The sequence below is a fragment of the Gekko japonicus genome, unplaced genomic scaffold, assembly GCF_001447785.1.
Source record: "Gekko japonicus isolate JY-2015 unplaced genomic scaffold, Gekko_japonicus_V1.1 scaffold264, whole genome shotgun sequence".
NCBI classification, from domain to species: Eukaryota; Metazoa; Chordata; class Lepidosauria; order Squamata; family Gekkonidae; genus Gekko; species Gekko japonicus.
The window spans coordinates 127025-142707 of NW_015162484.1; the positions used below are offsets into that span (position 1 = coordinate 127025).

At 38.7% G+C, this 15683-nt stretch overlaps 1 protein-coding gene across 1 annotated transcript in view; it reads right to left on the reverse strand.

Moving 5' to 3' along the window:
* Positions 1 to 14515, reverse strand: part of USP53 (ubiquitin specific peptidase 53) — a 29314-nt gene extending 14799 nt beyond the window's left edge. Inside the window, exons 1-9 of the mRNA XM_015405918.1 lie at positions 14335 to 14515; positions 9488 to 9580; positions 8288 to 8422; positions 7585 to 7698; positions 7413 to 7495; positions 3406 to 3511; positions 1382 to 1528; positions 554 to 703; positions 65 to 230 (exon numbers count right to left, since the gene is read on the reverse strand). Coding sequence (XP_015261404.1) covers positions 65 to 230; positions 554 to 703; positions 1382 to 1528; positions 3406 to 3511; positions 7413 to 7495; positions 7585 to 7698; positions 8288 to 8422; positions 9488 to 9580; positions 14335 to 14478 — 1138 coding nt within the window. The 5' untranslated portion in view covers positions 14479 to 14515. The remainder of the gene's footprint in view (positions 1 to 64; positions 231 to 553; positions 704 to 1381; positions 1529 to 3405; positions 3512 to 7412; positions 7496 to 7584; positions 7699 to 8287; positions 8423 to 9487; positions 9581 to 14334) is intronic.
* Positions 14516 to 15683: the final 1168 nt, after the last annotated feature.

The following is a 15683-nucleotide window of genomic DNA, read 5'->3' on the forward strand; positions in this document are numbered from 1 at the left end:
CTATGTACAGATTGAAAACAATTCATTTTACTAAATTATTAGTCCATAAACATTTCTTTATTACCAAGTTCTTCTCCATTTCCTGCTTTGTAGTGTGACCAGTGAATTATCTGCCTGGGTGCATCTTCTGTTGATACAGGTGTACCATCTGGGTTTGCATAAAATAGCAGCAATGGTTGAAAATGACACCGAATACATTTGGACACCACATCTTTCCATTTTGTTCCAACCTAAAGTTTATTTCACCAAGCAGATGTTAATTGCAAAAAAGTACATTATAAACTTAATCTATATGAATCTGAACATGCTAGTAAAGTGTATATAATATATTCAAATATGAGGAGTAAAGACCAGTTATACAATGTATTTGTACTTTGTTTTTGCAGTTAAAAGTGAGGTTGCAAATTTCCCCAGCATTTTATAAAAGTAGCAGACACTCTTTTCATCTAACAGCAACCTTGTAAGAAAGTATCTGCATTTTATACAGCTTCAGGTTAATTTGTTTTACCAAAGTCTTAAAGATTAGAAGAAGTCATTAAAAGGACACACTCACCTCTTTCACATTAGCGTCATCAAACAGCACCCATTTGCAACTCTTAGTATGAAAAGCAAAGGCACAGTAATGTTTGCTTGCATAGCAAATCATCCCCACAAGAAAAAGCTCGCTATTTTTGGCATGTTCATCAGTAACTCTATAAAACAACTGGGGGGAGGGAGAAGAAAAGTTAAGTATGGCAGAGAATTAAAAAAAAACACATTCCATATAATTGAACATTTAACACAGTTCCTTTCTGAAGTCAGAAAAATAACCATAACCTATACAACTGCATGGTAAATCTATGATTCATTTACATTAAATGATTTCCTCTTAATTTTACAATCCTGTGCCAGCGTCTCTTCCAGTGTACGTTATGCTAAAGTTCTACTGGGATTTACCAATATATGTAGTTAAAACCTGTTACTGTGCTAAAATTCAGCTTGAGAGCTCTCCATGGAAGCAATCCTAAGCAGGTCTACTCAGAAGTAAGTCTAATTTTATTCAGTAGGGCTTACACCCAGGAAAGTGTTTTTAGGATTGCAGCCATGTATTTTAAGAGTAACTTCAAGCACAATATTTTTATGACAATACCTTAACATTTGAAGTGTCATTGTTTCAATTACCACAAAATGCATAATATTAAGGATCAAGTATTGAAAGAGACAGCAAAAGAATACTACAGCGCTTTATGATGATGGATCACCATCTAGCAGTTCAGAGACTAATCAATAACAACCATTTAGTGGTGCTTTAGCAGGTATACGGAGCTCTCAAACATTTTGGGAATTCTTTTAAAATTGTGAGTGTACAGTTGAATGCTTATATTAAATACTGTTCAAATACCCCTGGAAGATACAGCTGTGTTGCCAGATTACGGATGACATCTTCTGTCAGGTCAGAATGTTCTGAATCCCAGACTAAACCAATTGTGACAATTTCAGGGCAGTTCATTAGAACACGACGTATTTTTATTTTTTGGCCACAGTTACTCTGCAGAAAAAGAAAGACACAAATAGTGCAATATATTTTGAAAATCTTTAAAAATCCATTACATATGTATGTGACAGAGAAAGCTGTAGAACACAAAAGTCTCAGTTCACCCTTTATCTTTTTATCATTAAGGACAGAAATAAACATGGAACTATCAGTAATTATGCCCTAATTCAATGGAGTTTCCTGCTGCTACTCTCTACAATTGATTTCTGGAGAGACAGAAGTAGATTTATTACTGTTATTTAGCCCTCTGATAACTGCTATTTGACAGTCGCTTGGATGCCTCTGCAGCACAGCCAGGCGTTGACAGAATGGGTGGGGACCATTGATGCAAAAGGGTCATAAGAACATAAGAGACGCCAATGTTGGATCAGGCCAAAGGCCCATCCAGTCCAACACTCTGTGTCACACAGTGGCCAGAAATACCAGGTGCCATCAGGAGGGCCACCAGTGGGGCCAGGACATTAGAAGCCCTCCCACTGTTGATCCCCCCCCAAGCACCAAGAATATAGAGCATCACTTGCCCCAGAGCCCCAAGATGGTTACTTTTTATTATCCAAGAAATCCAAGAAAGGTGACCCAAATGAAAGCCTACAAAGATATACACTTGTATTTTGTAAGATTAAATTAGGTTTTATTTAATCAATATACATCATTACCTGGCTTAAACTATTAAGTACCATATTGTCACTTAAGGTAATAAAATTCATCAAAAAGGGACCAATTCTTAATTTGCCTGTTTGCATGTACACAGAAATATATATTCTACACACAAAATCAAACAAGTTACAATGGGAATCCCCACTATGTTGAACCTGCAGGCATTTCTGGGATTTTGACTGAGTGTAGTAGGCACCATCACAAAATGATCACCAACATGTAAGGTCTAATCACACAATGACTACAACAAAGGCAGGAAAAAATAATAAGTTGGAAGTTCCAAGCCAACCAGCTGCTTCTGAATGGGTGCTCACTGCAGATGCTTCCTGAGGTTTTTTTTTAGAAGAGTTTATTTAAAAAATACAAAAGAAATATTACATTCAGCACCGCTGTAAGTATGATCAACATATATACATTAAGTTAGGAAGGAATTCCTGGGTTCTTGTGAAGTATCTCCTGCACTGAAGAGATGGAAGAAAAGCCAGGCTCAGCTCTTTGCTTTGTAAAGGAGATGCTGTGTGGTTTCCATTTCCAAAGAAAGGGGAAAGTTTGTCCCCTGTGTAGCCATAGAAAGACTGCCGAACCCAGAGACATAAATCTGTACTCTTGTTGGTCTCTAAGGTGCTACTGGACTCAAATCTAACTGTTTTACTGCAGACAAACACAGCTACCCTCTGAAAAAGTCTATGCCTGTGACCAGGGAGAGGACACACAGCTCTGGAACACCAGCACCAGGCTCAGATAAGTACTTTACTGAACAGTCAACTGGTCAGGATGGAGCAATTCAAAACTACCTAGGCTGTTGGTTTTTTATGCTCCATTCATGACTCTTTGGATTTTATCTTCAAGATTCAAGCAGGAAGAATGCACCAGGAAGCACATTAAGCAGGTACTGTGGGTCTACTTGGGACCCATTTTGGGAATCCACAAGTTATACTGAAGACACTGAGCTACAGACACTGAGAGATGCGGGAGAGAAAACAAGTGTTGCTCATCCACTCGCCTAAGTGGCAAGCCCAACTCTCCCTAAAGGTCCTGTCCTGCCTCCACACCCTGAGTGCACTAATTTAAGGCAGCTATACAATCTAAAGATTTAAAAATAGATTGTAATAAGTTATACAGATCTGTATCTGTAAAAAATGTTGCGTCATCAGTATCACAGAAAATTTCAAACTTTGTCCAAACAAAAAGAGTCTTTTTCCCCGTTTACTCACAGGACAGTTTCTGAAGTCATCAGTAGTATTTGCAGCCTGAAGCAATTCTGCAAACATTTCAGGCTTGAGTCGCTCATGTCTTTCCAACATCCTATCAACTTCATTGCTGTAAAGAAGAATCAGTAAAAAATTCAACTCAGCAGACATTACTACTGCAATAAATAGTGCTTAACTCTATTTTTACCATGTGCTTTCCATTAAGTCTTACAACTGTAAATAAAACAATAAACACTAAACCAATATTTAGACATAACTGAATTTGTCTGGTGAATTAATAGTTATTTCTACAGCCCTGTTACATTAAAATGTTATGTTAATGATTAACTGAATGCTTTTATCATACTTTTAATCCACTTTGGATCCCAAAAAGAAAGACAGACTATAAATGAAAACAATAAATAATTAATAACTAATACAACTGCTGACAGTTTCTAGATCCAAGATGCAGTTGGGTTGAGACAGTAGAACAGGAGAAAGAAAAGGAAAACAAGAACACATGCAAACGTCTGTTTAAGACAACAATCAGTGTAGGAAAGACTTTATCACTGATAAAAGTCACCTCCTGACCTATGTCCTAGTGGTTTTTATGTGTGTTTCATCCTGACTGGCTTAAGGTGGATTTGCACTTAGCTCAACAGCAGTGTCACTTTCCCTGTGAAGGGAGACTGACCTGGTTTCTTCCTGTATTTACTTTCATGGTGGGATTGTCTATATATGTTAGCACATGATGACTGGTAATCTAATCCTAGAAGATCAAGAGGCAGAGAAATACTGTTCAAAGCTCAAACCACCTGATATTCTTCTTAGATTTTAATAGGCTACATATCCCTTAAATAGTCACCTTTTCACAATGGGCTGCCCAGCTTGAGATATCAATATTTGCAGTCAAGATTTTCTTGGTTCTTCTGTCAGCATGCCCAGACTCAATCACCAAACTAGTGAGTCATGTACCTGGAGAGGTACCAGCAAGCTGATCTTCAGCATGATTTTGAAGTTGGAGCCTTACAACAATCTAGAACAGGGGTGGCCAAACTGTGTCTTGGGAGCCACATGCGGCTCTTTCACACATATTGTGCGGCTCCTGCTACAGTAGCTGGGGAAGCAAAGGGGAGGCATGCCTCCCCCGATTGGTCTTCCCTTCCCTAGCCAGTGCAGAGAAAGAAAGCAACTTGAACTTTAAATGCATTCTCGAAGCTCTCTCCGCCCACCAGCTGTCTTGGAGAAGGCATTTGTCTCTTTAAATCCTTTCTCCAAGCCAAGCTAGCCAGCGTGGGGGTGGGGTGGGGGACTTGGAGGACACATTTAACGTTAAAGTTGCTTTCTTTCCAGCTCTCCCTTCCTCCCCATCTATTTGCTTTCTTTCCACTTTCTTTCTTTCCACCTTTCTTTCTCTCTCTTTCTCCCCTCCCCATCTAAAGATATCAATTTAATATTAATAAAAGCAAATTTGCATATTTTTCAATAAAAACATGTGTAATATTTGTTCATGTCTTGCGGCTCTCAAACATCTGACATTTATTCTATGTGGCTCTTACGTTAAACAAGTTTGGCCACCCCTGATCTAGAACACAGTCTTTCCTATAGCACCACTTCCACATCATGCATGAGATCACTGTGTCCACTGGTTTTGTCAGCTCCTGCGAATGCAAGAGGTACCATGACCAGCAGGCATGCAAGTGATCCACAGGTGGTATTCTTTGTGGGGCTAATGCGTTATAAATGCTCAGTTTCATATGAATGACCTAGACATCCCTCAGGCCTGACTCCAGGAATGAGCTCTCAGACAATTACCTAGATACAGGTAAATGTGTACCAATTTGGGCCTACCATGGATCTTGGCAGACAGTATCCTAAAATCTTAGCCCCCAAGCTTCACGCAGAATGCATGAAGTCATTTTAAAAAGTTTATTATAAGGAGAGCCCTACCACATCAGAATGAAGTTCCAGATGCAATCCCATCCTGTTCGCACAGTGGCACACTAGATCCATTTGGAGGCTCACAAGGGAAAATGCATCTTTGATGTTGTCTTCAAGAACTGGCATTCAGTGGCAGAGTGACTCTGAATATGGAGACTGCAACTGGCTATCAATATTTTTATAAGCCAGAAGCCTCCTATGCCAAAGTTCTTGTCTTTTAAATTTTTTATTTTCTAATCTACAAATCCTAGTTATTACACTGAATGTTAAGGCCTTTACCTAGATTGCACCCAAGAAAAAAGCCACAATAAAAGACGGCTATTCATGCCAATTTGCACAGCTCGTCCAGCAAAGCTTGATCTGGGATCAAGTTGGTTAGCCTACACAGAGGCAACTCAGGCAAAGATATGAGGTGACCACAAAAATATGTAATGCTGTTACACCAGCCTTAACATTTCTCTAAGAGCTCCTTTCTGCCTATCACTGGGACTCGTTAGTTATACACCTGACTGACTATAAGAACAATACTGCAGCATAAAATTTAGGAAGACATACACAAGGCTTTGAGGTGCTTAGGAAAATGATAGCATTGGTACATTAATTTAGTTTTATGGGATAAATTATTCTGTGTCACAAGTTGTTTGAATGCAAAGAAGAAAATTTCTGAAAAGGGAAGGACTGCAGTAGAAAGGACAGCAACCCTTTCCAACAAAGACAGGGACTTCCTCATTTGTTACCCAGGAAGAATTTGTTACCCAGAAGTGCCTAACTAATTTCTCAAAAGCTTGAAGGGGGGGGGGGGGTGACACAGCTGCTGTTTAGCCTTCTTTTGCTCAGATTAAGAAAATTCTCTGACCTCCTTGGCCTGGAAGTCTCACCTTCAGCCATTTCCATCCTTTCCCCCAGACTACAACACCAAAAGGGAAACGGGTGTGAAAGAAAAGCTCAGTTTCAGATCTCTGGCCAGTAACTTGAAGAATAGTTGGCTGGCTAGCTGCTAGAAGTGCCTAGTCCCATAAGAAGAGTACAGAATAAAAACACAGGTCTGGAAAAGTGTCTACTTATGTTCCCTATCCCAGTGATGCAGGGCCCGGCTACAGGACCCCAAAGAGAAGGGGCAGAAGTCTCAGCTGCCCCATGTCATGTCTTTTGCCCCAGTCAGAAGCCTTGTGCTTATGACGGCAACAGCAGAAATGACCTGTCTGAAGAGGATTGTAAGCAGGAGCTCCTCTGATAATCTCAGGCCCATAGAAAAAATGGGATATGGGGATATGAAGGGAAACCTGTAGCCCAGGTATCTTCGGCCCTTCTTTGGACAGGGTAGAAGATATCTGGAGAACTCAATGCACAGGATACTCAAATGGCCACTAGCTCAGTTGTCTGAACATAAAGTGAAATCAATGACAGAAACTGGCAGCCTGACCTTCTGGAGAAGCATACTGCTTTGCAATCACAACATCCTTCGGGGAGGGCGGGAAACAAATCCAAATAAATAAAAAATAAATAAATAAATAACGAAAAGTTTCCTAACTTTTTTCCTCTTTGAGGCCAGCTCAAAAGTGATGGTAGTTGCCCAAAGCACTCTCCTTCCCTATGCTATCTACATCAGCTAGGAATGGAATAGAGTGAGATAAAGGTAAAACTAGGTGAAATTGGACCACTCACTATCTTTCTGCCTAACCAGCTATTGTGATGACAAAGGAAAGGGATAAAAACAGCATTGCTAGTATGCAATAAACTTATACTGGAGATAATCTTTTCCCTCTGTCTTGAATGTATGTAACTGTCAGCTATGACATAATTCCACATCTTTCTCCATCTCTAACACTTTCCTTGAATTCTTAATCTACCAGAGACCTTGTAACTTCGTAGCAGTGCACAATATAACATAAGAGCATAATAATATGAATGAATATTTAAGCTCACACAGTTTATTATTTATCATCTGGTACTCCAAGAATGCTAATTTCAGTACACAGGAGATCCTTACAAAACAACAATATTGACAAGAGCCTCCTGGTCACATTACTTTAGTATTCCTCAGTTTTGAGTTTTCAGCAGCAAGACAAAAACATATATGAGTCTCTTACCACAAGGCTGTTGTTGAAATATAACGCACAAGTTCTGTGAAAGGCAAAGGATCCGAAGATGCCCCACAACTGCGACACACACACTATACAAAAGCCAAAAAATGAAAGTTTTAACTTTTAGTTTTAGAAACTTGGAAATAAAGGTAATATAGAGGTTTTTTAAGAGCCTAACCTGTTCATATAGTGTCATAGCAAACTTCTGATGAGTAATGCAGGATTTAGAAGTGCACATATCTGTTTCACTGCTTGGCACTATGTGATAGTGAATCCTCTCAAGTATATTTTCCTAAACAAAACAGTGATAACACACATTGTTTGCCATGTAGATCACACTCTAGTACAGGTAAGAATCAGTAAATATTTCAGTTCACACAATGATGGGTTTACATACTATACTGGCAGAAAAAAAATCCCCTGAGTAGCCATGCTTGTCCATATATTTAAAAATCCTAAATAAAAAAGTATTACATGGTTTTTGTTTTTGAGTATTTTATAAGTGTCCTTTAACATGCTATTTTTTTAAAAAGCACAGAATTTTTTAACGTTCAGAAGATGACTTTACTATATTTTTGATCTATCCTTATCATAACAGTCCTGTGCAGTGGATATGGTATCTGAAGAAGTGAGCAGTGACTCACAAAAGCTCATAACCTGCCATACATTTTGTTAGTCCAAGTTGCTACTGGACTCTTGCTCTTTTCTACTGCTACAAATAGACTAACACGGCTACCCATCTAGCCCTAGGCAATAGGTTAAAATATATAACTGACAGGAGATTTGAACATGACTAGTATTTCCAGCACAAACACTGTAGTGAACACAGAATAAAGCCAAACTTCTTAAATAAATGCCCTACTAGGAATAAGTGTACTTACAAAACATTCTGCTGCATCATCCATGAGCCCAAGCTGAAAACGCTGTTCATCTTTAAAGCTTTCAGCCAATGCATGCCTCATATTATTTGATGGCAGTGCTTTTTCTCGACTGTGTTGGAACTGTGCAAATATTGCCTGAAAATAAATAGCACTGTTACTGAATATTTTTATATGTCCACTGTTCAGTAAGAGGGAGTGAAAAGAATGCAGAATTGCCCACAAAGCCTAGTGCAGCAATGTAGCAAAGACATGAAATCAGCTCTACCCACTCCTATAGTATTCACTTTAGCTAGCAAAAAGCTAAAGTAGTAGAAAGCAAAAGATGTTCCAGGTAAGGCAAAGCATGATGTCTGTTGCACTACAATCCATAAAAGTTTTGACAGCATCAAACTGATGCTATACTTAAGTAGATTTATATCTTAAGAAAATGCAGGTGATTTTGAATTTTCACTCTGCCAGTTTGCTCAGCTTTGTTATGCAGCATGAAATGAGTTTTAAAAATAGGATAAGTTGTAGCTTAAACACAACTTGCACAAATGCATATATACTCTTTGCCTATCTCCATCAAAGAAAGAAGAGGAAGCATGCAGTCATAATAGCACCTGCACTCTGAATTGTCCAAAAAAGTGCTACACTACTATATCCATAAAAAGGAACTATATTCTACCAAGGCACTGGAAGGAGCAACAAATGGAATCTGATTTATTTCCAAGACTACATGCAAGTTTTGATTCCCAAACTATTGGGAATGTGTCTGAAGTTGCAATCTCAGCCCAAATACACCTAAAACCTAACCAAGAATAATTAAATGATTTCTTCACTGACAATCTAGATTATAATGGTCCCTTATAATTGTTATAGCCATTCAGTACAAAAAAACTTCTAACAAATGTTATTTTATAAACCAAAGCTTTACATTGAGTCCAAGCTCCATATGTATAAGGTTTCTGTAAATTCAAACTTCTCATAAAATTATTACTGTTTTCTTTTGTTAGTTATAAAAGGTTCTTCATAAAACCAAAGGCATCTTCATCTATCAGCAACATAAAATCAGGATAGCCACTTCATATCAGGCATGATTACCAGCCAGCTGGCCTTTTAGACCTACAAACTTAATTCTAATATTACATCTAATAGATTAATACAGCTGAATTATATTATCTATTTGATGTAGTTTTAACAGAAATACTGTATGGCTACCTTTAAAGCACAAAATATGCAGGCATTTCCCTGACAAACATGTCCAGTGAGACCTCTCAAGCTTCGTCGGAATATGTCAAGTTGCCACAAAACCTACAAGAAAGATAAAAGAAGGATGCTTCAGCTTGTTTACCAATACATTTTTCCATCTTAAAAACCTGAAACCCCACAATAATCTAGTAACTGGCATACAGTGAAAACACTAATTACTGGAGGATTTTCAAGTCTGGAAATGGTTTACAGAAATGATTAAATGTTAAACATTTAAAGATAAGTGAAATTTGCAAAGTTTTATAAGCAAGTCATCATCAATTTGATGGATCCTAACCATGATTTCCACTGATGGAAGATACTTCTATCAGAAAAAAGGGGTGGGTAGTTTTGCTGATTCCCCCTTCCTTTCCAGATCCTCTCTTTACTTCCATGAGAAGGAGTTTAGAAGATATAGCAGGCTGCATTAGAAGGAGGGAGGTGGGAAAGTTTGCTTATGTAAGCAAAGCTCTGATTGCACTTGATAGGATCCCAGTCAGTCTTTATTATTATATCTCTTCTACATTCCCTCTCAAACCATTATCACAGAAATCAACATGCAAGTGTTTAAAAAGTGGTGGTGACCAGTGTTTCCTCTAAGCTGAGTTAGTGTGAGTTGACTCATAGTTTTTTAGCCTCCAGCTTTTTGTTTCAGTTCAGGAAGGAAGGTTCCAGAGCAAACTAATCTATGCAGTAGCCAAATTGCTTCCTCAAAACTTTAATGCCAGTAGCTCACAATGTAGAATTTTTGCTCATGAGACTCCACAGCTTAGAGGGAGCATTGGTGGTGACTGATGGTTTACTTAATAGTTGTTTTAGGTTTTTCTTGGTATTTAATAAGGAGTAAAATCACTTAAGGTGCCACGGTGGCTTAGAGGTTAAGATGCTGAGCTGCAGACCAGAAGGTCTGTAGTTCGGCAGTTTGAGACCCTAGTACTGCCTGATGGAGTGAGCTCCCATCTCTGGCCCCAGCTCCTGCCAACCTAGCAGTTCGAAAGCAAGAAAGTGCAAGTAGATAAATAGGTACCACTTCGGTGGGAAGGAAACAGTGTTCCATGCACCTTGGCATTTAGTAACGCTGGCCACATAACCACGAAAACGTCTTTGGACAGCACTGGCTCTTTGGCTTGGAAATGGAGATGAGCACCGCCCCCCTAGAGTCAGATTCAACTAGCTTTTGAGCTTTTGACCTTTACCTTTACAAGTTCACTTATCTATAATATGAAGTACGTATGTTGTGTTCACATATTTAAATCATGCATTAGAGAATTCACAGGCAATTATTGTTACAGGGGGGAAACAATGGGATATGATTCATGCATTTTAGTAGCTTGAAGAACGACCATTATGATTTAAAAGATCAGAATTTCATTGAAATACTGTAGATACCTTGTCCAATGAAAAATTGTGAAATTTGTATAAAAAGGGGGAAATGGATGTGTATGGGGGTAAGACTCAGGAGAATCCAAATGAATAAACAGCAATAAATAGCTTGAATCTAGTATATAACATTCATCTGCAAGAGAAACATATGTGCTACCACAATCTTGTCTGCTTGTACTGCAGTAGTTTCAAGGCTGAAGAAACAAATTACAGTTCAAGTTAAAAGGTTAGTTTAAGTTCACCTGCTGACCAACAGATGAAGTTCTGCCTACACATGTAGTTTCCCCCTCAGGAACACACACCATTTATCTTTGTACCCAGGAGATTCCTTTTAAATTAATACTGGAATGGTTACAGTGTCACACTGAAAATACGTACCAATTGGGAAGATGAAAAAACTAATACCATTTCAGACCAATTACAATGCATACAAACCAGTGTATATCCACTCTAATGAATACGTGCTATTAACGCATGTTAAAATGAAGTTGAACTTCATGTATACCAAAACTTTCAAGATAACTTTTACTATTGAAGGAAATGCCAAAATCTCTGTTTTATGCTCACATGTACTTCAAACACATCACACTCTGCCATATGATAAATAAATAATAAATCACTGGCTGTGTTCAGTCACATGTATGTGCTTCTCCTCCTCCCCTCCAAAGACCCAAAACTGAAGGCTTCCCAATCTGAATGAACCAGCAGTTTGCTGCAATACTTAGCTGGAAATAGTTACATCTGTTAAAGCATCTGCAGTTTCTTTCAAATTGGGAAGTTATCAGTCTTGGCTCTGCATGCAGGGAGAGGAGGAGGAGCATAAAAACCTGAGGACTTCCTGGTTTATCAAAATATACTGGAACCTGCACTTGACAACTCAATGCTGACACTGATTGTGCAGCCCTTAATAAATTACTTATTTATTAATATGTTATGCCGCCTCTCCAGGGAACCTGCCTGAGGTGGCTTATAGAACATAATTAAAACCATTTATTTTATTTTATTGGATTCATATACCACCCTCCCCGAACAGGCTCAGAGTGGTGTACAATAAGTCATTTAAATTGTTAAGCCCCAGCAAGAGTACAAAAACATAAATGAGTTAGTACACCACACATGTTAAAGGAGATTCAAAGAGGAGAATTTTGTGCATCTTGTATTACGAAATGCCCTAAGCACCAGATAAAACATTCATAAGTTTAACACAGGGGGGTCAAACATAAGGCCCAGGGGCCAGACGTGGCCCGCACAGGGCTCTTATGCAGCCCGCAAGCAACTAGCGCGAGGGATGGAACAGGAGACTGTTCGAGGCGGAATGGGCAGAGCCACTCTGATTGTGGCTTCAGCATGGTGGAACAACCTCATCTGCAGCACAGTCAAGCAGCGTGGGAGTGTCTGCCCAGTGCTGCACTGCTGGCTCTCTAGTCTGCCCATATGGTTTTCCTCTGCACCCCCCTCTCAGTCCATGACGCCTTGCAGCGAGGATACACCAGCTCAGAGCTTACCAGCTGCTGTCCTTTATACAGTTTATGTCCCCAGTACCTGGCATTACATTTTATGGCACACATGGCCTGGCCCGACAAAGTGACATTTATGTCAGATCCGGCCCTCGTGACAAATGAGTTTGACACCTCTGGTTTAACATGTAATTTTAACCCACTGTATGTTACCATTTATACCAAAATACATGAAAACATGTATTTGTATGTATCACTGAAACTAGCCACCCATCTCAACAAGGGCGTTAATTACAACTGAATTGTCTGCAAAATATTTTTAAAGCACAGAAAGTCAAACATATCCACATAGACCTAGACCTCAACCTTTTTAATGGCTGGGAGACTGGCAGAGATGGGGAAAATCTGTCAGTATGTAAGTAGTCCACAGAGAGAGAGGGAGGGAGGGAGGGAGGGACAAGAGAAAAAAAGTTATCTATTTTGGTAAGTTAGCCCAATATGAGATTTCACATTAATGTCAAAATTAATACATAATAGAAAAATCAAAATTGATTTCTGTAAGGATAAATGTATTGACAAGCAGGTACTACTTGTAATGCACTGGAATAATGAATTCAAAGATAAAATACGTCCATGTTTAGAAGCTTTGATTGAGCAGATATGGATTAAGGACTGTAGATTACAATACTGAAATTGATTTTGCTATGATCTTATTACAAAGTTTACTGTATTTGTGAATATATATTTCTTTGATCATTGGTCTTGGACCATAAACAAACATTGGTTGATTGATACTACTGTATTTGTACTCGTCTCACCCTCTTTTAATTTATAAGTGAATATTGTTTTTTTCTGGGAGTAGACCCAGCACCCCCACATGGACCAGAGGTGGAAAGGGCCAGTTGGAGCACCCCACCTGACAACAGCTCACATATATTAAAATTTGCCCCTGCCAGTTGATGAGCCTTAGTGTGCTGGCATCAGCTGGCTGGAGGGAGGCAAGGTAGCCCTTGGGGAGGGGGGGTGGAGGGTGAGGCTTGAGTCCAGTCCAGCCTAGTAACATCTAGCTGGCAATAGCTCCCCTTCATCAATCTGGGAGGATGGGACAAACCTCAGAGAGGCAGGGAGAATAAGGAGTGAATTTTCCTCATACAGGCCAGGGGCTCAGCCCTGGGAGGACATGCTAGTTCTCCTGTCAGCTAACCACCTACAAGGGAGGGCTGCAGACAGACAGGAAAAAGACTTAGGGTGGCATTAAACTCCCTTGCCACTCAGGATTGTCAAGGAGGAGGGGGCTCTGGAGAGCCTGTTGGCCCCTGATGGTACAGCAGACACTCACATGTTATTTGAGAAATAGGAGTTATGGGAGGGAGAGCCAGTTCTCTGGGGTTTTGAGAACTTAAATCTGTTTTGTTATTTTCTTCTTTTCCACTGAGAATAGTCTATTGAGTGTTTTATGTTTTATACAGATTTTCAGTTATTTATAGGTTAAACCTTTTTTGCCCTCTTGCTTTTAGTTTTTGTATGGATATTGTACTACCAATGTATTTGAAGTTTTTTATTGATTTATGTAATAAATACTAAAATAAAAATAATGTTTAGCACTATTTCACTGGGTCTGACAAGTGAATTCATCTAAAAGTAGATAAATTTGATAAAACAACTGTTAGGTCTTCCAATATGGTTTCAATGGTATTTTACCTTATTTTATGGGAAAAGCAAAATATGTGCTGCAGCATTGCCCACATATATTCTCAAGCAGGTCTTGCATGTAAAGTTTTAAAACTATCTATATACAAGATTGGGGTCTTCACTGACATTACAAAAAACTATAAAGACACTTGATAGAAAACCCTGGCCCATTAAAAGATAGGCCACATTAATGCTGGTGTTATAGTATTAAACTGGATTTCAACATGTTACTTACATATTTTTTGCATTATAAATAAAATATGAAAAATATAATCACTTTCTTACCTGAACAGCACTGTTAAGAAAGCAACTATTTTGTCCTGGCTCATTCAACAAGCCTTTAGTAGGGGCCAAAGACATCACACTTCCAGGCTGATATCCTTTCCCAAGATTCCCTCCAGGTTTTCTCAAGAACTTTACCCACGCCATTATTTAAGAAACAAATATATGGTTATAAAGATTAAGTATTCTGAGCAAAGCAAGGCAAATAAAAACTTCTGACAATTGTCTTAAACCAGGTCATTCAGATAGTGCTGCAGGTCTTCAGATCTCACAGTTCTAGTGAATTATTAAAATTAAAATATATTTCAGGAACCAGAATTCTTGTTGACAGTCTTTAAAACATTTCACTTTTCCTTCTAGTTAGTGCAAATCATTCTTTAGAAAAGTATTTTTAAATAAGATAGCTGATACATTGCAAAAATAGACTTGGCAAATATTACAGTCACTCTTTCATGCCAATGTTCTTCTTATCAGTTTTGAAAATAAATCACATTTCTTTGTGCAGTTTGCAAAAGTAATTCCACCATGTAAACGTCTTTTGGAGTCTGTAAAAAAAAAGTGAAAAACTTAATGAGAATTCCAAAGTGATACTTGTGTTAACTACACAGCTACCGCCTTAACTGCTTGCAATGCCGTCTGAATATTCTAATTAGATTGGTGAAGATCAAGAAATTTTTAACATTTTAATTTGCTAAGACCATCTTATGATTTGACCATTTGGAATAACTGATCCTAGGATTCAGAAGTGCCCCACTTGACAATATACCTGTTACCAACATTTGTTCTCTGAACCCCAATAAACTAACATTCACCAACAGAACATTAAGAAACAAACTTGACTTCTCAAAGAACTAGTTGTAGGCCCATACACTGCAAACAATGGCCTTCAGCAGCAGATTTTGCGGCTTGCAGGAATCCATAATGGTCACTGAAACGATCATTACCAAGCAACTGACAGAACCAGGCCAATCCTACTCCCAGTTGCTCAGGAACATTAAAAGGGAGAACCCAAGTTCAGCCAAAAAGAAAGAAATATCCATTTAAGCTGTGTCACACCCTACAAGAAACATACTTCTATCCAGTGTTTCCTCTAAGCTGAGTTAGTGTGAGCTAGCTCACAGTTTTTTAGTCTCCAGCTCACACATTTTTGTCTTAGCTCAGGAAGGATGGCTCCAGAGCAAACTAATTTATGCAGTAGCCAAATTGTTCGCTCACAACTTTAATGCTGGTAGCACACAAAGTAGAATTTTTGCTCACAAGACCCCACATCTTAGAGGGTACATTGCTTCTATCTGCCACCTTACTGTGAAGGAACATATAGAAAAATCCCTATAGGGAACAGGCTTTATGAT